This window comes from Canis lupus, chromosome 14 (assembly GCF_003254725.2).
Source record: "Canis lupus dingo isolate Sandy chromosome 14, ASM325472v2, whole genome shotgun sequence".
NCBI classification, from domain to species: domain Eukaryota; kingdom Metazoa; phylum Chordata; class Mammalia; order Carnivora; family Canidae; genus Canis; species Canis lupus.
The window spans coordinates 60,662,796-60,684,771 of NC_064256.1; the positions used below are offsets into that span (position 1 = coordinate 60,662,796).

General features: G+C 47.6%; 1 protein-coding gene across 3 annotated transcripts in view; it reads right to left on the reverse strand.

The window, feature by feature from the left end:
- The window catches only part of SLC13A1 (solute carrier family 13 member 1), a 104,162-nt gene extending 85,940 nt beyond the window's left edge, over positions 1–18,222 (reverse strand). For all 3 annotated transcript variants that reach the window (XM_035698436.2, XM_025477115.2, XM_025477114.3), the window contains exons 1-2: positions 18,065–18,222; positions 1,275–1,403 (exon numbers count right to left, since the gene is read on the reverse strand). In XM_035698436.2, the coding sequence (XP_035554329.1) occupies positions 1,275–1,403; positions 18,065–18,163 (228 nt within the window). In that variant the 5' untranslated portion in view covers positions 18,164–18,222. The remainder of the gene's footprint in view (positions 1–1,274; positions 1,404–18,064) is intronic.
- Positions 18,223–21,976: the final 3,754 nt, after the last annotated feature.

The window sequence follows — 21,976 nt, forward strand, 5'->3', positions numbered from 1 at the left end:
GGTGGAGGAGGGTGGAGGCTGGTGAAGGCAGGTGGCAGACAGGTGGCAGGCAGGTGGAGGTGGGTGGCAGGTAGATGGAGGTGGGTGGAGGCAGTGGCAGACAGGTGGCAGGCAGGTGGAGGTGGGTGGCAGGTAGGTGGAGGTGGGTGGAGGCAGTGGCAGACAGGTGGAGATGTGTGGGTTCAGGTGGATGGAGGTGGGTGCAGGTGGAGGCAGATGGAGGCAGGTAGAGGAGGGTGCAGGCAGGAAGGTGGAGGCAGGTGCAGACAGGTGCAGGCAGGTGCAGGCAGGTGGCAGGTAGGTGGAGGTGGGTGGGTGCAGGTGGATGGAGGCAGGTAGAGGCAGGTGCAGGCAGGAAGGTGGAGGCCGATGAAGACAGGTGCAGGCAGGTGCGTAGGCAGGTGGAGGTGGGTGGCAGGTAGATGGAGCTGGGTGGAGGCAGGTGGCAGGAAGATGGAGGTGGGTAGAGGTGGGTGCAGGCAGGAAGGTGGAGGCAAATGGAAACGGGTGCAGGCAGGTGCAGGTGGGTGCAGGTGGGTGCAGGCAGGTACCAGTGCGTGGAGGCAGGTACAGGCAAGTGCAGGCAGGTGCAGACGGGTGGAAGTGGGTGCAGGTGCAGGCAGGAAGGTGGAGGCAGGTGCAGGCAGCTGCAGGCAGGTGCAGGCAGGTAGAGGCAGGTGCAGACAGGTGCAGGCGGCTGCAGGCAGGTGCAGGCAGGTGCTGGTGGGTGCAAGTGGCTGCAGGTGCAGGCAGGCAGGTGCAGGCCGGTGCTGGTGGGTGCAGGTGGGTGCAGGTGCAGGCAGGTACAGGCAGGAAGGTGCAGGCCAGTGCAGGCTGGTGCAGGCCGGTGCAGGCAGCTGCAGGCAGGTGCAGGCAGGTGGAGGCAGGTGCAGGCAGGTGCAGGCAGGTGGAGGCAGGTGCAGGCAGGTGCAGGCAGGTGCAGGTGGCTGCAGGCAGGTGCAGGCAGGTGCAGGCTGCTGCAGGCAGGTGCAGGCGGGTGCCGGTGGGTGCAGGTGGGTGCAGGTGCAGGCGGGTGCAGGTGGCTGCAGGCAGGTGCAGGCAGGTGCAGGCGGGTGCAGGCCGGTGCAGGCGGGTGGCGGCAGCCCTCCCACGCAGCCCTCCCGCCCCGGGGGCGCAGCCCGGGGGGTGTGCGGCCGGGGGCGCCTGCGCTGCGGGGTGCTGGGCGGGGCGCGGGGGGCTCCGGGCTGGGTGTCGGGGTCCGGGAGCGGCCGTGGGGCCCCGGGTCCCGTGCGCTGTCCCCGGGGAGGACCCACCTCCTTGGAGGCCGTGATCCCGAAGAGCGGAAACAGGAGTCCGGGCAGCAGGGCGGTGACGGGCAGCGGCAGGGCCTCCGTGAGCCAGAGCGCGGCCACCACGGCCAGGGTGTAGGCGCATTCGGCCTCCTGCGGGCGGAGCGGGGAGACGCGGTGAGGCGGCGCGGAGCACCCGCACCCGCACCCGCACCCGGACGGCACCCGCACCCGCACCCCACCCCCACCCCCACCCCCACCCCCGCAGCAGCCCGCCCCCAGCAAGCGCTCCTGGCCTCCGCCCCAGCACCCCGCCCCCCACACCCCGGCCTCCCCCGACCCCCCAAAACCGAGCCCAGAAGGCGGGAAGCGGCAGGAGGCTCAGCAGGAGCCAAACCCTGGAGCCCGCGAGGAAGGCGACGCCAACCAGTCCTCCTCCGCGGGGCTCCTTCACCTCCCCGTGGGGGGGACCGCGCACAGCTCCTGGCTCCCCCCGGAGCGTGCGCCCCTGAGCCTGCCCCCCACATGCACCCCCAGCCCAGCCCTGGAGTGTGTGCCCCTGAGCCTGCTCCCCACATGCACCCCGGCCCCGGAGCATGTGCACCCCTGAGCCTGCCCCCCACATGCACCCCAGCTCCGGGCCTGCACCCAGTCACAGGCTGCCTCCCCCGGGCCGGTCGCACGCGCTGCCAACTGCACCTCCCGGCCCATGGCCCGCCTCACGTGGGCCTCCCTGTCCTCCCATCACCACGGAGACGTGGACCCAGAGAGAACTTTGCTGCGAGTGGTCTCCGAGGAGGAGTTTAATGAGGGGTTTTATTTATGCTTTTCCCAGGGCAGCAAAATTTCTAGCTCTGCTCCCCTCAGAAGCCCCCTCGTAGGGTGTTTGCTCACCCAGCAGCCCTGCACCTCGGGCAGAAGCCTCAGAAACCCTTCCGAAGCTGCGACCACGCTACGTCCTCACTGTGTCTTTTGAAAGGAGGAAGCAGAAAGGGGTTCGCAGGTTGACAGTTTTATGGAAAGTCCCGTAACCTTGACAATAAAGCAATGGAACAAAGCCAGGCCTTGACTGAAACTTCCTAATTTGCCCTGGAGAGAATTTGTGAATACGAGCTCAATTAGGTCATTAATTATTTTTTAAAAATATATTTAATTTATTTATTTTAAAGACAGAAAGAGGTGAGCAGGCGGGGGGGCAGAGGGGGAAGCAGAGACCCTCCAGCAGATTCTGAGTTGAGCCCGGAGGCCGAGGCGGGGCTCCATCCGCAACCCCGAGGTCATGGCCTGAGCCGGGACCCGGATAGCCTGGGCCCCCCGACAGCCCCCCGTGCCCCCACACCAGCCTAGCTGTGCATGCCCGGGCCTGTGGTCCTCCTGGCGGACACGCGGGGACGCCCCGAAGTGCCTCCTCCCGACGGTGCTTCCCGTCCTGCTGATGAGAACCTGGGTCTCCAAGATGAGTGGACCCGGCACCAGCCCGCCTCCCCGTCCTCATCGTTCTCCCTCTCTGACCCACCCCCCAACCTGCACCCCCTTCTTCCCAGGCCGCCCCACAGCCACCCCGTCTTCCAAGGATCCACTTGGAGTTTAAGGGACCGGCCGCCTGCCGACGCTGGGAGCACCAGCTGCAGCTGAGCGCCGGAACAGAAAAGTAAATAGGAAACCCGGCGCCAGCTGCCACCACCCCGGCCTCATCCCAACACGGGCCTCCTCAGCGGGACGTCACCGGCCGCTCACGCGTGGCCACTTTAAAGCACGATCAAAAGCAAAATTCCAAGTACTGAATTATTAGTTTTCCTAACAACGTTCCTATTTCACCTGGCCCTTCCCTGATGCGAAATCAAGTCAGGGATTTTCAGTGATTTATTGGAAATGATCTGAAATCCTCATCTTGCATTTGAGGCCCCGTCCACTCTGACTGTATGAAGACCTAGCCCACGACCTCATGGCATCACGTCTCTATTCCTAGAGTTGATTTACATCCTTCTCGGTGTCTGGGCTCTGACCCCCGCTCCTTATCACGCAGCCTCCTCCTGAACTTGAGTAGGTAATGGTGAGCCAGGATCCTGCGGGGAAGTCCCCAGGGGCCCTTAGTCACGGCTCTACCTGCCTGTAACCACACTCTGGACTCTTGGACCCTGCTCCACAAGTTAGATGAAGCAGTTGCAAGCTGATGACCAAGCCCAACAGGAAAATACGACGTATTTGACTCACGATGGAATGTGTGTGAGTGTGTGTTTCCTTAGAATTATGATTTATGAACCAACACATTTCATATTAAAAATAAAATCGGGATTTCTGGCTTTCCTTGAAAAACTGAGGAATTTGGTAATGCTAGGACCATATTCTATGTCAACAGTCCTTTGCACTCAAGGGGAGCCCACCCTTTAGAGACAGCCTTGTGCTTTTCAGTTGTGCACAGCTCCCCGTCACTTTTCTGGCTTCCCTGCTCAGCCTTTGTGGGCATTTGAATAAAATCTCTGGTAATAAAAATGCTACCCAGATACCCTGCCTTGCGAGTAGATCTTGCCCTGCCGCTCCAGAATCAACACACAGGCTGTCCCTTTGCACTTCTCTGCACCCCGCCATGTGGCCCCTGGACCCGCAGCTCACACAGGCAGACATCAGGCCCTCCCCAGACTGAATCGGGAGCAGGCTTCCCAGGTGACTCCTGCACAGGCTGGAGTTTGAGAAGCACCGGGTTACCTCCTCCCCAGACCCTCCCCCTTATCTCTAACTCTGGGTCCAACTCGGAAACCAGACACTTGCTTCCAGGCCATGTCTTGCCTAAGTACAATCCCTACACTCAGAACTTATTTGGAAAAGTTGCCCATCCTTCAGAGTTAAGGTTCAAATTTATATCTTGTCTATGGAGCTTCCTCCAAACACTCATGCAGATTTTATATATATATATTTTAAAAGATCTTATATATTTATTCATGAGAGACCCAGAGAGAGAGAGAGAGAGGCAGAGACACAGGCAGAGGGAGAAGCAGGCTCCATGCAGGGAGCCCGACGTGGGACTCGATCCCGGGTCTCCAGGATCACAGCCTGGGCTGAAGGCAGACGCTCACCTGCTGAGCCACCCAGGCATCCCCACATTTTATATTTTTGCATATAAGTCCCAGGGGATTATAATTGTAGCTGGCTAAGGCACCACACCTGCATTGTCCTTAAAGAGATAGCTTCCCAGAATCTGTGGGAAATGCCCCATTTTTCATAACTTAATGAAAAATCAAAGCATAGAAGAGAAGGAATCGGGGCTGGTGGGCAGGAGGGCAATCTGCCTCAGTTTGGGGGGATAGTGCTGGTTTACCCCTGTTGTATTGGTGTCTTTCTGATTAGCAACCCTTTTCATTCCTAAAGTGTCCCTCTTTGATAAACGACAGTCGTCCTACTGATGGGTCCACCATCCCAGGAATACCTCCTTCCAGCTTTCTGTCCTGTGATCCTTCTTGGTCAGGCTGGGAGAGGTGGGCAGGAAAGTGCTCTTTCCCACCAACACTCTTCAGGCTTTTAACAACAGAAGGCTAATCCAGATACGATGCTTTTAAGAATCTAATATTAAAATATATAGAATCCTTTTTTTTTAAAACCAAGATCTAAAAAAAAATAAATAAAAATAAACAAGATCTACAAATATCCTTGTTAAGAAGAAGCAACAAAAGATAAAGGAAAACATTCCATTGTTTTCTGTTAGTCATATAGTTAGTCAAAAAAAAAAACACTAATATCAGGGTGAATAATTTTTGGCAAACACAAACATTCCATTGTTTTCTGTTAGTCATATAGTTAGTCAAAAAAAAAAAACCACTAATATCAGGGTGAATAATTTCTGGCAAACACATTCTTCTGATGAAGGAGAAAAATTGTCAGTTGTCTGTGCTACCACTAGAATTGTGTTCTGGATAAAATTCCTTCATTCCATCAGTGGAAATCCGGAGACTGACCCGTTATCTGTAGCTATAGCATCTTTGTTTCCTGTGGATCCCTTTCATTTTTTTCTCTTCCCTCTCTTCACCTTCTCAGCAAGCGCCTTACTCCTAAAATAGAGCCTCTCTACCATCATCGCCGCTGTCCACCACGGCGACCGCAGCCACTACCGTGAACGATGGTAAAGCTACGGGAAAAGAAGGCCAGTTGTCAAGTCCCCCCCCCTCTTCCAATTCCTCTCGGGTATGGGGAAGTACTGTTGTCTTTATTAAAATGAACTCTGCAACCATAACAAGTAACAATTTGAGTAAAATTTTGTTCTAGAAATAGCAAAGAACTTTAGTACATGAGTTCTTGAGCTAAAGTAGAGCAACACGTTAATGTCTCCTTTTTTGTTTATTGTGATGGAAAATACAGAAAGAAAAGGAAGGTTCAAAATTCTAAGACCCATCTTACAAAAAATATTTTTTAAATCATGATTCATTCTAGGACGCCTGGGTGGCTCAGCAGTTGGGCATCTGCCTTGGGCTCAGGGCGTTACCCGGGGTCCCGGGATCGAGTTCCACATTGGGTCCCCATAGGGAGCCTGCATCTCCCTCTGCCTGTGTCTCTGCCTCTCTCTGGGTCTCTCATGAGTAAATAAATAAAATCTTTAAAAAAAGAAATAAAATCATGATTCATTCTCAAAATACCACACACATGAAACAAGGGGTGGAGGGAGCTGAGAGGGCTTCCCTAAATAAAAATACCTCAAAATAAAATAAAAGGACAAAATTTTCTGCTCAAAAATATATATACTCCCTACCACTTCCAAAAATTACATGGACAGAGGTAGTCGTGCCGAATGCAGATGTTGCAAATTCCGTTACACAGGATGAGGCAGTGGCACTTAGCCATGGTTTCCTGCCTCGGTGGGTACAACGTGCCTCCCTGGCTCCGGCGGGGCCACCTCCACCCGAGGGATGAAGCCGGGACGTGTAGACTGATTACCCATATGGATAAGAAATTCCTCTTCCCTGACAATAGAACAAAGTATTAGAACCCTGCTAGCAATATATCTTTTAAGAGTTTTTTAATGAAATACCAAGAACACATGAAAAATAATATAACACACTCTATGCTTCAAATTTTTAAGCAAGATTTGGCCACATTTGCTTGAAACTTTTTAGGAAAATAAAACATTCCTCATATAGTTCAAGACATGTAAGCCACTTCTTCATTTCTCTCTCCTCTGTCAACCCCAAAGTCAGCCACCGTCTACGGTGCGGGTCGTATCCTTTCCATCCATGTTTTTGTGGTTTTCCTACACGTAGACATGAACACACTGACAAACGACACAAGATTTTAAGACTAAATAAGGTTTACTGTATATGTTATTTTTCGGCTTGTTCTTCCACTTGTGAAAGAAGAAATATATTATTTTTCACTCTATCATTTTACTCATGTATTTCAAATGCGTTCATAGTGATACACATAGACTTATTCATTCCTTTTAAATGGACATGGCATTTCTTTTTATGAACATATTACAATTCATTTGTCCATTTTCCTACTGAAGGCTATTTAGGGCTTTTCTCCCAATTGTTCATTATCATAAGGCTATGAACATCTTCGTACGTATCTTCGTGTGGATAAAGGAAAGAGATTTTCTAAGCTAGAGTATAAAAGTAGTGGTGAAATTTCTGAGTGGAAGAGGAGTCCAACTGTAGGGATATTTGCCCATTTGGTATCCAAGATGGTTTATCAGTTTATATCAGTAGCAATAATGGGAGAAAATTCCACCTCGCCAACTTTGGGTATATTGGGCTAGTTTATTTATTTGACAATCTGATGATATGGAAAGTTCCTCTTAATTTAATTTGTATTTGCTTGAATACCTTAAAGTATTTTTTCATGGTTATTGAAACATAATTGTTTCTCTCATACAAATTACCTTATTTATAGCCTCTTACCATTTTTCTGTTGCTTGTTTGCTTCTCTTTTTCATGGATTTGTAGAGTTATTTTTAGAATTCTTATCATTTCTTTATAACTTAAATATTTCCAAATATTTTTCTTGATCTCTGGCTCCTCTCTGCAATTTGCTTTATTCTACTTTTGGTTGTAGTGCAGTTATTATCAAATTCTTTGCTATGTTTTTACGACCTTGTATGAGAAATTTTTCCTATATTATACACTCCCATGTTTTTTGTCTAAAGTTTATAAAGTTTCAAGTGTGGGGCCTTGATTTATTTGTATAGGAAACAGACACCTTATTTTTCATAAATGGGTAGCCAAAATGCCTGTCTTTTTAAATTAGATGGTCCATCTTTCCCCCACCACTTCCTATTGCTCTATATTTCCTGTGCCAAATTTCTACAAATGCAGGCAGATAGGTTTCTGGGCTCTTTATTTTGTCCCTCAGTCATCACCACCTTTTGAAAATCACATATCGCAAAATTATTAAACTCTTTTCATTATTACAGCTTTTCAACAAGTTCTGCAATCTGTGTCTCAAGCCCCCATCTTATATTTTTCTCAAACTTGCCTTGATTCCCCTTTGTTTTCATTCTATTTGGAGTGCTTTCATCGCTGTGCTTCCATTCTCAGTCTTAATTGTCTTCTTGCATGTTGAGATTTTATTTTTTATTTTTTAATTTTTTTAAAGATTCTATTTACTTATTCATGGAAGACAGAGAGAGAGAGAGAGAGAGAGAGAGAGAGAGAGAGAGAGGCAGAGACCCAGGCAGAGGGGAAAGCAGGCTCCATGCAGAGAGCCTGACGCGCGACTCAATCCTGGGTCTCCAGGATCATGCCCTGAGCTAAAGGCGGCGCTAAACCGCTGAGCCACCCGGGCTGCCCGAGATTTTGTTTTCATATTTATGCTGTGTGGTAGTTGTTTTATTTTTGTGCATATTCTTTCTGTATTTTTTATTCCTCATCTAGAATCTTTACAGTTGCCTCCAGTTAAGTCCCTAGCTTCCCACCTGGAATGTCTTCTCCTGGCAGCCTGGGGTCCTGTCCGGCCAGGACCATGCAAATCCACTCGTCTAGCCGGACCCAGTAGCTTGAGTCATGTCCTAGATGAGAGGCTGGGAAGCGCCTGCTTCCTGTGAATGCTGCACAGACAGTTGTCGATGTAGCTTTTTTTTTTTTTTTTTTTTTCCTGGTAGCTACAAGAAAATTACTCTCTGGCCCTTAGTTCAGGTCATTGAACTTGCCTGAACCCAGGATGATGGGAGAGCATTTCAATCATAAGGTTCTCACCTTCACTACCCTTGTTTGCTTGTCTGACTCACTCTGGTCCACAGGAAACATGCATCTGTTTAGAGTGGAGGGTGGTTGGGGTGGAGGAGCCCTAACTGTGTGAGCTGAACTGCTGATCACAAGCTTTGTAGATGCAAGAACTTACTTAAAAGGTAAAGACATCTAAAGTAAGTTGTCAAGTAAATAGACAACGCTGCTTTTCTGTCTTCTGAATAAGTAAAAGGATGCTTTATGAGGATGCTACCACACACCAGGTACAGTACTTGGAGTTCCGCACAACTCCTCTTATTTAGTCTGCACCAAAACTCTTCGAGGTAGGCATTGCAATTGCCTGTTCAAATAGAGATCAATGACCACATTGCTAAGATGAGGTAGAGCCGGGCTTCAATCCAAGCAGAAACGCCACGAGAACATATATTTTGTCATTTATTGCTCTGTTCCCAGTACTTAAGGCAATGCCTGGCGTGTAGTGAGCACCAGTAATATTTGTTGAGTTGTTTTCCTTTCACAGTTTTGCTGTGTTCTTCCTACGGTTGTTTCTATTTATATGTCTTGACCCCTATGTAAAAGTCTTAATCACTACCCTAGATATAAAATTCTTCAGCATAGGAACCTTGCTTTCTTTTCTGCATTCTCTCCTACCTGCTGGCACTGGATATCGTAACCTCACCCCACAGGGGGAATGTTTCTCCGTGTTTCCCGGAGCTCTCATCTCTCTTGCCAGGAAACAAGAAGTAGAGCTAAAACTTTTCCTGAGTCGAACACTATCTTCCCCAGGCCCCACTTAACAATAATGCAGTCGTATCTCGTCTTCACCACCTCAACCGAGTGCAGCCGGGGTGCTCGCTGCAGAGGCAGGAAGGCACATGAAGCCATGACTAGGCAATTTGGATAATGGCTTCTCCCCCACAAATTCCGACTGTCAAACTGTCTTGGGAAGTGCGGCTGATTATATTTAAAAATCACCTTGTTTCTCTTTTAAATTATACCTCCAGACAGAATTGAAATAAAAATTAGTCTGTAAAACATAGTTTTTTTCACCCCTTCCCTCCATTTTTTAATGACACTCTGACGGATATTAGGGAGCAATTTGGCTGATGAATTAGTACACATGTGGGCACGATCGCTCAGCACAGCTTGAGAAAAGCAGGACCAATCATGGGCCTCACTCGCTGCAATTGATTTTCTAAAGAGAACGCAAAGCAATTAAGAAAGGAGAAAAATCATGCATTTTAAATCTGGGTGCTACGAGAAAAACACTATTATTATTTGACAGAGCCTGTAAAGGGCTTGCATAGTTTGTGATACACCTACCCCTTCTGCGGCAGGGATTTCTCAAGACTCAATCCATATTAATTGCAAGGCTTAAAATGATTAGAAATATTCTCCTGTCGGAAGATGAAGAGTAAGGAGGAGCTCAACTTACAAAGTCAAGGAAAAATAACTAGCATTTCTTGTTACTTTTTAGCCCAAATGGATGGCAAGGAAAGGCCATGGGTGGAGTCACTCTGCCAATTACTGGAGAATGTTTAACTCCCTCTTTCCATTTGACCCCTGCAGCTAGTTAGCGAGGGGGACGTGCTGTCTGCACCTGCTGTGCACACGGTGGCACCAGACAGGTGGCCCAGCTCACTAGCCCCGGCCTGGGGGCCAACGTGCAGGGTGCACCACCGCCTCCGGACCCCGGGCCGCCGTGGCCTTCGCACCCACAGCCGCCCACAGATGCCGCTGGAGGCTCCTCCAGGGCCTGGTCCACTTTACAGACGAGGGGGGCCGGGGTGGCTGCAGCCCCTGTCGTTGAGGGCCACCGGGGCTTGCGGCCGCTCCTGCTCCTCCCGAGTTGTGGTCACCCTGTGGCCCAGGCAGGGGACGTCCCCTCCTCTCTCGCTTTGTGATTAAAACCCAGAGACGATGGAGGGAGGCAAACTGGGCACGAGCTCCTAAAGGTGGGACACAAATCCTAGTAAAGACGCAATGTCCCTGATGGGCTCGGGAGCCGCCCAGACTGCGTTTGAACCCCCTCCCTTCCTTCAGGAGGCGGTGAGCTGGGCAGGTTGCTCCACCTGTCATCAAGTCTCTGCTCATCAGGGATGATGATGGGGATGATGGGGATGATGGGGTGATGGGGTGATGGGGATGATGGGGATGATGGGGATGATGGGGTGATGGGGATGATAGGGTGATGGGGATGATGGGGTGATGGGGTGATAGGGATGATGGGATGATGGGGTGATGGGGTGATGGGGGTGATGGGGTGATAGGGTGATGGGGATGATGGGGTGATGGGGACGATGGGGGTGATGGGGTGATGGGGATGATGGGGTGATGGGGGTGATGGGGATGATGGGGTGATGGGATGATCGGGATGATGAGGATGATGGGGGTGATGGGGTGATGGGGATGATAGGATGATGGGGATGATGGGGATGATGGGGATGATGGGGGTGATGGGGTGATGGGGATGATAGGGTGATGGGGATGATGGGGATGATGGGGTGATGGGGATGATGGGGTGATGGGGTGATGGGGATGATGGGGATGATGGGGGTGATGGGGGTGATGGGGTGATGGGGATGATGGGGGTGATGGGGTGATGGGGATGATGGGGATGATGGGGGTGATGGGGTGATGGGGATGATAGGGTGATGGGGATGATGGGGTGATGGGGTGATGGGGGTGATGGGATGATGGGTGATGGGGATGATGGGGATGATGGGGTGATGGGGGTGATGGGATGATGGGGTGATGGGGATGATGAGGATGATGGGGATGATGGGGGTGATGGGGTGATGGGGTGATGGGGATGATAGGGTAATGGGGGTGATGGGGTGATGGGGGTGATGGGATGATGGGGATGCTACTGAGGATTTCTCAGGTTGCTGTGAGGCGTAGACTGCACGGTCACCTTTATTACTGTTGCCAAGCCAGGCATAAAAATGGACCTCCTCGTCTACCAGCACTTGCTGCGTCCCCTTGCTACACTTCCACTCTATCTGAAGTCCCTTCCTTTCCCCATCTTTCTTCTCCTGTGCCCTATCTTTGCCTCTGAGGCTGGGGAAGCTCCCCATCCTTCTGTGGGGACAGGTCATCCTTCTGCGGGGACAGGCCATCTTTCTGTGGGGACAGGCCATCAGCCCTCACCCCAGCATCGCTCTGCAATGGCCGACGTCTCCAAGGCCTATAGGCCCGGGGGAAGCACACTGTCCCCAGGCCTGGGCCAGGTGCAAGGGAGCGCCGAAAGGACGTGAGGCCACAGCCACAGCCCCCTTGTCCAGGACAGAGTGAGGGAGAGGGCGCCCCAGGACCAGGGTGGAGGATGCACCCCCAAGACTCCAGGCGGCCGCCCAGGGACTTCATCCAGGGAGATGATGCTGGTGTGGGAGCTGTGAACGCGGGACCAGGTGCTGGGCTGGCGGGCTGGTTGTTAGGGCAAATGCATGGCAAGATCTTAAAGGCCCATCAGTGTAGACACGGCTTGTGTAGACACTTTTTCCCCTGTAGGCAAAGGGAAATCACCGAAGAAGTTGGACCAGGGGCGCAATAGGACCAGGTTGATATTTTGGAAGTAGCACTTGGGCAGGAGGCCTGGGGGAGAAGACTGTGAAATGGTCCATGGGAAAGAGAGGGGGCGGCCCGAGGAAAGCAGGGCCGGGGGAAGGCAGATGACGGAGCAGATGGCTCAGCGTGGAGCGCCGCCTTGGGCCCAGGGCGTGATCCTGGGGACCCGAGGTCAGGGCCCACGTTGCTCCCTGCAGGGAGCCTGCTCCTCCCTCTGCCTGGGTCTCTGCCTCTCCCTGTCTACCATGAATAAATAAATAAAAATCTTTAAAAAATAAAAGCAGATGGGAGGGGGTTGGATTTTGGAGATGAGGCAACACAGCCCGATGACCTGAAGCACCTGAGATGACACAGGTTTCAGCCCTGGGAACGGGGTGAAGGCCAGCAGGTTCTCTGAGATAAAGAAAGGAGCAGCAGGTGGTGGGCAATGGGACTGGGTGTGGCTGGGGACGTGGAGGGGCTGGATGGAGGAGGATGACTCCCCGGAGATTAACTACCTTTTAATCACACGTCTAGACACAAATGATTTGTTTAAATCACTTGGCACATATTTATATACAACCTTGTTTTGTGATTAATATTTGCCATAGCGTAGGTGGCAACTGTGCAAGCTACTTGGAAGCTGAAGCATTCCTTTACACTTACGCTAATATCCCACAGTTCACTTAGCGCAGCACTTTGGGCTTAGCAAGTTCTCATAAGATATTCGTGGAGAATATACACCAAATCTGGATTTCTTGGTTTTGCTCATCGACCACATTACTATTACCATGATTTCTCTTTTTTCTTTTTCCTCGCCCTCCATCATTCTGATGCTCTTTTGTGGCTAAAATGCTTACTTTCTTGGAGTTTACAGCATTTCCCCCCTTATCTTAAATCCCTACCATATTTTAAAAGAACATTTAAAACAATATCAATTATTTCTGTTAATATGCTTATTTGACTTGTCCCTTTCAAAGTTCATTATGTTTTGCTTGGAATTCCTCCCTTTCCTCTTCTTTCACTTGTAGTCTTTTTAAATTCTATCCCCTTCATTTTCATTTTCTCTGTCAGACTTCCCTCCTTTTAGTACATTCTTTCTCACTTACAGGTTTGCATTTCTCTATGAGCACAATATTTCTCCCAGATTTTTTTTAGATTTGGCACCATAAGTCTCTCATTATAGATCATTTCTTCTATTTATTATTTCTATCATAACTTTGAAATTCATGATATGGGGACATCTGAGTGGCTCAAGTCATGATCCCCGGGTCCTAGGATAGAGCCCCACATTAGGCTCCCTGCTCAGGGATAGATAGAGCCCCAGCTGATCAGGGAGCCTGCTTCTCCCTCTCCCTCCTTCTCATGCTGTCTCTCACTGACTGTCTCTCAAATAAATACATCTTTTAAAAAAAAAAAAGGAAATTCATAATGAAACAGATGAATATATTGTGAAGGAAACACAGGTAGCACGTGACAGCTGCAGAAATACCACTGGCCCTTCATGCTGTGGTTCCTCCCTCCCTCACCAGCGCTGTGCCTGTGCACTCATGCTCTGCTGTGTTGACTCTCCTGTTCTCTCTTCAAGTCTCTCCTCATGTAAAATATTTTGCAGAGAAATCCTGATGTATCTGAGAAATAACTGAAATCTGGTTTTGGTTTTACAACCAATCAACTGAGGCAAGCAGCTCAATATCCGTGTGTCTGTTTCCCTTCCCCTTATCTCGGGAAGGGGTCCTAGAGCACCTGGGTGGCTCAGTCAGTTAAGCAGCTTGAGGGTCAGACTTTTGGTTTTGGCTCAGGTCAAGAGCTCAGGGTCCTGAGATGGACTGGGCGTGGGGTTCTCTCAGGACAAAATCTGCTTGCAATTCCCTCTCCCTCCCCCTTCACTTATGCTCACATGTGCGTGTGCGTTCTCTCTCTCTCTCAAATAAAAAAATAAAATCTATAAAAAGGAGGGTCCTAATTAAAGACAAATCAGGGATAAGCCAGACAGAGTGAGACATACCTGGAAGAAATGCACTATACACACAGAAAATATTATTGCTCAATTTTACCACTTACAGCTCCTCAAAAAACCCGGGCCTTCTTTCTATCTCTTTGTTTTATTAATAGAGAGACAAAGAAAAGCCAATAATTGAAAAAAATGAGAAAAGACATAGTACAGAGTACTGAGAAGAGCAAAAATTAACAAGATACTTGAAATAGTAAAAAAAAAAAAAGAAAGTTGCAAGAGGATATCGTTGGAACTATGGCATGTACTCTAGGCCAATTTTAACTTTTTTTCTGGGAATACTTAAGAAACTTCCTCTCCAAAGTGAGAAAAATTCAGTGCAATTATTAATTTCATTCAATTATTTACATTAGTAGGAATAATATTACAGGCTTGTTTAATTGATCACTAACAACTACTTGGAGAAAGACTAAGACTACCTCTGTGCTTATGTGACAATAAAAAAGACAGCATTCCTGATGTTTTAGTGTGAAGCAATGAGAAAACAGGATTCCTTTAGTAAAGTGATATTTATCCCAACGTATTACGAGTATACATATCACAACACCGTGGAAGCCATAAACACATAGATATTCAGTTGTGGTTGAAATCTCGGCTCTAGAGTTAGACAGATGCTGATCAGAAACATCTATATACCACATTTTGGCAAGGTATTTACTTGTTTACATCTCTGCTTCTATCTGCAACATTGGACTAATAATAATAATAATACCCAATTTATAAGGATTAAATTAGAGCTTCTGTTTGACTTATGCCTGGGAGCATATTCTTCTTTGCTATAAAATATTTCCAGGAAAACACTGAAAACCACAATCTTAAAATTTCTTCCAACTAGAAGATAGGAAGATGCCAACCTAATGCTGTGATCCTGGTGGACATCTGGGCACAGGTGTGAAGGGGGGCAGCATATCCTGACAAGCCCACGTGACCTACGTGTGCAGCTGGGACTCTGGGACTTTCAGCAAATGGCACAGACGACTGCTGCTTCGGTGCAGGCCCCTCCCTGTGGTTAGAATCACGGCAATGATCTACCTTCAAGACGTTGGGTAGCATGAGGTCAACTGAGGAAATGGCTGAGATATACCTCGCCTGGGGTTTGACCCATCCGAAGTATTAACTCAGAGAAACACCCGAGCTATTGATAGCGACTCTCCAGTCACACTTTATCTAACTGTGCAAAATAGGGGGTCAATCTTCAAAAGTATAAGTACGGAAAAGACATAACTACTGCTTAAGCATGAGCTCTGAGTTCTGACAGAATGTGGGTTTAAGTCCAGTTCCTACAGTATCTGGGTGGGCGACGTTTGTTGGGTCACATATCTGTGAGCATCAATTGTGATGATACGATATACATGATTGTCTTATGATTAGTGATGAAGGTTAAATAAGATAATCACGTAGGATGCCGAGTGGAGAGGTGCGCTCTGCGAAGGGTTCCCTTCTCCTTCACTCTGAGTAATTCACCATAAAACCACGGAGGGCTCCTTATCGTTGACGCCACATTTCTGAACTGAGATGGAACTAAAGTAAGGGGTAAGGCCAGTCCATAGAAACAACCCAATAATCGGTAGAAAATGGGGAAAAAGTCAGTCAGTAATTCATTATTCATCCTACATTGTGTAGATTTACTGTGTCTTTACAAATCAAAATTGATTTTTTTGTTTTGTCTGGATTCTTTAGTTGTTCTATTACTGAGTGTTTAGAAGCACTGAGTTCTCTAGTTCAGTAACCTAAAAGTCATAATAGGTTGATTTGCGTCCTTGTCTCAGTAGCCTCTACTTTAGGTTCATACCCTCCAAAGGCCCATATTCTTGGAAAAAAAAAAAAAAAAGTTCTGCTTTCATTGTAAGGAAGAGTTAAAATAATATTCTTTGAGTTTATTCAGCAGTTGATTGAATGATTGAATATGCATTTGAAGCAGCCAAAAATGAAATCATGTTATTGTACTAGGAAAAAACCCTCACATTAACATTGATTGAGTTTTAACAAATGAGCTGATTAGCGGAAACGGAAAGAGGAACACAGTTCGTCAAATGCAACTTGGTGCCAGGTCTCTGGTCTCTCCACAGGCCTAACGTACTCGTATCATAACACCTTGGGGAAAAAAATCAGTGACTGCATTTCTTGGCAAGAATACACTTTCTGATTAATGAATCATGCGCTGAAACCACCGCTTTTTATTTATTTGGTTGTTCTCCCTTTCAAAGAATTTATATTCACTGTCTCTGAAAATTATGGAAGATCATCAAAGTGTCATGTATGAGTACATCAAAGGAGCAGCACAGAAGATACGCAGCCGCAGCCTAAGCTTGCATCGACTTGTTTGGTTTCTCATTTTCTCCGCCATAAGTAAGGACTCACACTGAAGCTAACCAGAAATATTAAAATATAGCAAGGTCCGGGTATGAACCAGGATGCAGTCATAGTGGAATGGTAGTAGTCACCAGATCGGGGGGAGCCCCAGGCCCAGGGCAGTTAAAAGGGAACCACCACACATGCTAGCCAGAGGAACAGGTCTACAAAGGGGGCTTGGGCCGAGCATGTGGATGAGAGCCCTGTGTCGTCTAGTGGCCGCCAGAGACTCCTAGAGGAGTCCTCAGAAGTAGCTAGATTAGGAAGGGAAGACGGGGAGAGGGGAAGATTAGCCCCACAAAATTGGAAAAACAAAACCAACCAAACCAAAACAATGGACTGTGCCTGTTGCTATCACTAGACATTCTTTAGGGCTGTGAGGGTTCAGAAGGATGTTTGACCAGAAAGGGGTGGGGAAGGTCCCTTCTCCAACAGGGAACTGTGAGACATTAGTGGGAAGAGAGGCCCAGCCAGGGGTGCCGCTAGAGCTGGTGGTTGGTAGGTAGCCAGGGCAGCAGGGGCCAGTCCCTTCTCCAACTACCTTGGTAGCCTTTCCATTAGCTCACATGAATTCCTTCAGAGTCCCAGCCCAGGGGCGGACTGCCGAGGCGGCTGAGGATCCCCTGTATCGTGATTACTGTGATGCTATTTTAACCCAGACTGGTAAAACCTTGGTTGATGCTTGTTGGAGAAGAACATCAGAAAGGCACTATGGGACGGTGGGAATCGCTCCAGCTGTGGGTCAACACATTTGGGAAACTCTTGCAGCCCAACTTACTGTGTGCCAGCTGCGCTCCAAGGAAGTGAGAACTTCCTTGAACTTATGCATTTAATTCTCACAACAAGCCTGTTTCTATCCCAATCTTACATATAAGAAAATAGAAGCATAGGGAAGTTAGCTGGTGTGCCCAGGTCCCTCAGCTTGTGTACAAGTGGTGGACCTGGGACCTGATGCAGAAAGCCTAGCTCCAGGGGTTGTCCTCGTGCCAACTGACAGTCATCATGCTCATGCCTGGCACAAAGAATGCTCACTGTTTGCTGATTCAAATCATTTTACCATGGAATTAAAAATGTCTTGGGTTTATTGTTCCGGACTAGTAGACTATTACTTTAAAGTAAACAGAAAAATGCTTATAAGGGTGCCAAAATGAAATAACATCTCAGATGATCAGAACATGGTGCAATAACTTAATTTTCTTAACCAAGGAAACTTAATTAACCAAGGAAAATTGCTTCGTGCTTTCAATGTTGTCTCATCCCATAAGGAAACTATATTACTCGGGGGTTTGGGGGCCCACACCAGCCAGGGAGCTGACATGTAAATTAGTCTGTGCTAGACCCTGGGGCTCCCGGTTGCTTTTCCAGCTCTTCCCCGTATCGCACGGCTGCCAGGGCGCGGGGCACGGATTGGTGCTAATCCAGGATCTCCTTGGAGATTGATGACCGGAATGGGAAGGTCCCAAGCGATGTGCTGCTTTTGCTCTTCCTCTCAACTACTAGCCAGGCAGAGAACAATTCTGACTGAGTATGTTATTTAATTATTCTAGTTAGTCATACTGAGAATCGATCAACATTAACCACGAATAAGGAGAAAAACACAATGTATGACCATCGTGACTTCAGCTGGAAGCAGCACCTTCCCTTCAGCTCTGAACCGGGCCGTCACACAGAAACAATAAGGGACAACGAAATAACCCAGGAAAGCCATCAGCCTCCTCTCCAGGTTCACTCACCTTGGTGCGAACGATGATTGGCAGCGGCAGTAAAACCAACGGAGGGAGAACTATAAGGAGAAACCGGCGATAAACTAAAATATAACTGAAGACTTTCATTGTCCCGAGCAGGAGCCTTTGACAGTGCTCTCCTCAAAATAAGGCAGACGTTAAATAACCAATGTGGATTAATATTTCTCCAGCCCATCATCACCATTTCCTGCGCTAGACGGATCAACATGAGTTAAAATTAAATCTTGATTTTTATTGTTTTACTGTCACAATTAACATGGAGAGATAAGCCCAAGAGTGTTTGCAAGAAATCACATGCTACTTGCTGGTGCGGCTTTTTGAAAGACAGAGTTGTCCTTCCTTTATTTAATTTGTTCACATTGGCTAGAACACTTACCGGCCGTATCTAGGGGAAGGCAGCCTTGGGAGGTAAATTGGGTCTGTCTACACTGCGGCCCCTCTGCCCCTCTTGACGTTCCCTGACTCTCGGTCTCTGCACTTGGGTGGTACCTTGGGCATCTCTACCGGCTGCCTCCGGTGCGCTTGCAGGGTGTGAATTGAAATAGCAATCCCCGTACTAGGAGCTTCATGTATGGCAGCGTGAAAGGTAAGGGTCTTGGTACAGGTGGATTTTTCTAGGGCTTCTCAGATAACGCACTGAGCCAGCCCTCGACACTGCCTACGGGAAGCCTGGCTCAGAGAGGAGCTCCTGACCTCTCTCATTCAGGAATTCTCGGCTCTCGTTCAAGAGGTGGATGACGCGGCTCCTGCTGTTGAGCAGCATTTCCTCCCCAGTACCACTCTCAGCTGCAAAATGATTTATTCACCATTTAAAAGCCAAGTTCTGTGTATTTCTTGAACCCTATTGCCTCTTTTGACAGCAAACCAAAAGTTACCATCAAGCCTTTTTATTTTATTTAAGATTTTATTTATTTATTCATGAGAGACACAGAGAGAGGCAGAGACCGAGGCAGAAGCAGGCTCTGTGCAGGGAGCCCGACATGGGACTCGATCCGGGGTCTCCAGGATCACGCCCTGGGCTGAAGGCAGGCACTAAACCGACCGCTGCGCCACCCAGGGATCCCCTATCAAGCCTTTTCAAACCCTCCTTGGTTCTACTCCTTCAGGATTGAGCTGATGCTCTTGTGCTGATATGGATTAGATAATTAACGGGAAATCTGCACAGAGATGAGTCATGGGGGCCACCCATGGGGTGAGTCCGGGGAGGGGGTGTACGTGTGTATAAGCACAAATGTGAAGATGGGGATGTTTATGATAGTGATATGGGGGATATATTTTAATAATTATATTATATATATTAATTATCATATACTTTATATAATTAATTAATAATATAAGTAATATTAATATATTTTAATACATTTAATAAGGACTCTGGTTTGTTTCTCATTATAATGTAAATTAATAACCCAATGTACTTCAACTAAACAACTACTAAGCACCCAGTCCTAGGTGTCAACAGAACACATTTCTTTCTGTAATTTATAGTCACTTTCTCTTGGCATAAATAACCTTGCTCCGATGCAGTCTCTAGTTGGCATTGAGACCTTATTTCTGATTCCACACTAATGGAACTCTGCTTTCTTTTCCTACAAAGAAAATAATTCTTTCGCCAACACTTACTTTTTTTTAAATGTAGGTGAAGAAGCATTTTTTTCCCCTCTAACTGTCTAAATTTCTAAAGATACATAACACATAGTGATTCAGGGATATCAGCAGAGTAAATAGGAAAAAAGTCTCCAAACCAGAAAAGTCACATTATATCTTGAATTTCTCAGGTGAAAAAAAAAAAAAGAGAGACGGTAATTACAAATGATAGTAATAAATAGTGATCAATAATACTAAAAAGTGTTTAAAAAAAAAAAAACACGTTAAAGGAACAGAGTTACTCAAGGCCGTCTCAACACTTCTTTTTTTCCTATGTAACACCCTGTACAGTTCACTGGATGCTTTTTTTCTTTTTTTTTTTAAGAAACCATTTCTGTTCTTAAATTCCCTTAGGCCACCTGGTGAGACCATTTGAGCCCCACTTTCTTACCTTAGAGGATTTTACTTTATGAGATGACACCCAAAATGAGAAGGAATTTGTGTGACAGTTAACAGAAATGAGGGGACAGTGGCACCCAATCCAGACAGGGATGAAGGGAAAACTCGACGTTGCTCGGTGCCTCCCTGCCGCCTTCTCTCTCCTTCTGCTGTTCTCACCAGGCTGGGGCTGCAGGGCGGTCCTGTGGGCGGAGGCCGGCCCCCACCAGGGTTCTGCGGGCGCCCTTGATGCTAATGGTTCGGCCTTTCCCTTGTGTCTAGCCGGTCTCCATGCCCCCCACGTGGATCAGGGGGCTGCGGGGATGATTCACGCCCAGCATGCATGTGCGGCACCCTCTCCCCCAGTCACCAGGGCACGACCCTCTTAATGGGAGACTCTGGGCCCCTTAGAAACATATCTGAGGGTGCCCCTCAAGCCACATCGCATTGCCACCTAGGCCTGCCATCGTCACACTGCACCTGCCTCCTTGGCACCTAAGCAAGAAAAACATGAGTCTCGCTTAATACATCACAGCTGTGCTGTTTTACCTGTTTGACCTAAGATGAATTACACCATGTGCAATCATGGATTAATTCATTTAAAACATGCTCTTTACAAATATAAGACTATTATAAACATTATTCACTCATTTACAGTTGTCTGCTTTGTGCCGGGGAGTTTACTCACCACTGCATTTAATCTTCAAAACCCGATACAAGGTATTGATATGGTAGGTATCGTTATAATTAGTTCTCTTTTATAGATTTGGAAACTGAAATTCAGAGGCCAAATAAAATGTCCCAGGTACTCTGTGATATTATGATGATTTAAATCCAGTTCTTTCTGGCTTCAAAGGCAATGATTTTCGTGTGTGTGCTAGTCATATGTCTACTATAATGACTGTCAACGTGACACTCAACACCAAATCATCCGATCTAGCATTTGTACAAAGGCACATGATTCGGTCAGCTTAGAAGTCGTAGCTCTAGGGTTTGCTTTTTTTTTTTATGTTTCTTGAGCCTTAGGAATGAACAAGACACGTGAAACTCAGGTTCAAGTATATGGGGAAAGAAAGCCCCCTTCCTTATGTGCTCTGAGTAGCTTTGTAAAGAGGTTAGACTGTCCAGGATAAGTAAATAAATAAGTTGTGTAGACAATCACCCTGAAGGGAGTGGAAACCAGCTTCTAGGTGGCTATCCTACATGCTTCCCCCAGCCTTGTTCTCTGGGTGTCCCTTACGCCACGTTTGCTCCCAAATTGGTGCTTTGCTTCAGGCCTTTCCCTCTTCCGAGAATAAGCTTCCCTTATCTATTTTTAAATCCCACCAATCCTTGAAGTGTGACTTGTCGACTCATCTCAAATCTGCGGCCTTCTGTAGACCCATCCTGGCAGTTCCTGACTCTCCATGCACCCACCCAAGAGTCTTACTGGGCCAGCTACATCCAAATAACCTGGAGCGCCTGACAAAGGTACAGATTTCCTGCCCTGTTGTGGCTTTATGTTTAGTTGGCTCCCTGCGTACTTTTCATGCACATTCATATTTGAGAACCATTGACTTAGTATCTGTAAGATATTTTCTGGCCTGGAGCAAACTGACTTACATTACTTACTCTTTCGATAATACATGTCAATCCTAAATCCTCAGTAAGACTGCAAACTCTTTGAGCACAGGGGACATGAATTCATTTCCCTTATGTCTCCAACAAGGTGCTAGGGACAAGTGAACGCTCCGTGAGAACTTTCTCTAAGCTTAACTACAAATATGGATAAATGGGAACCACTTAGCCTCATTGCTGACACAGGATGGTTTATTTATTTTTATTTATTTTTAATTTTTTTAAAATTTTTATTTATTTATGATAGTCACACAGAGA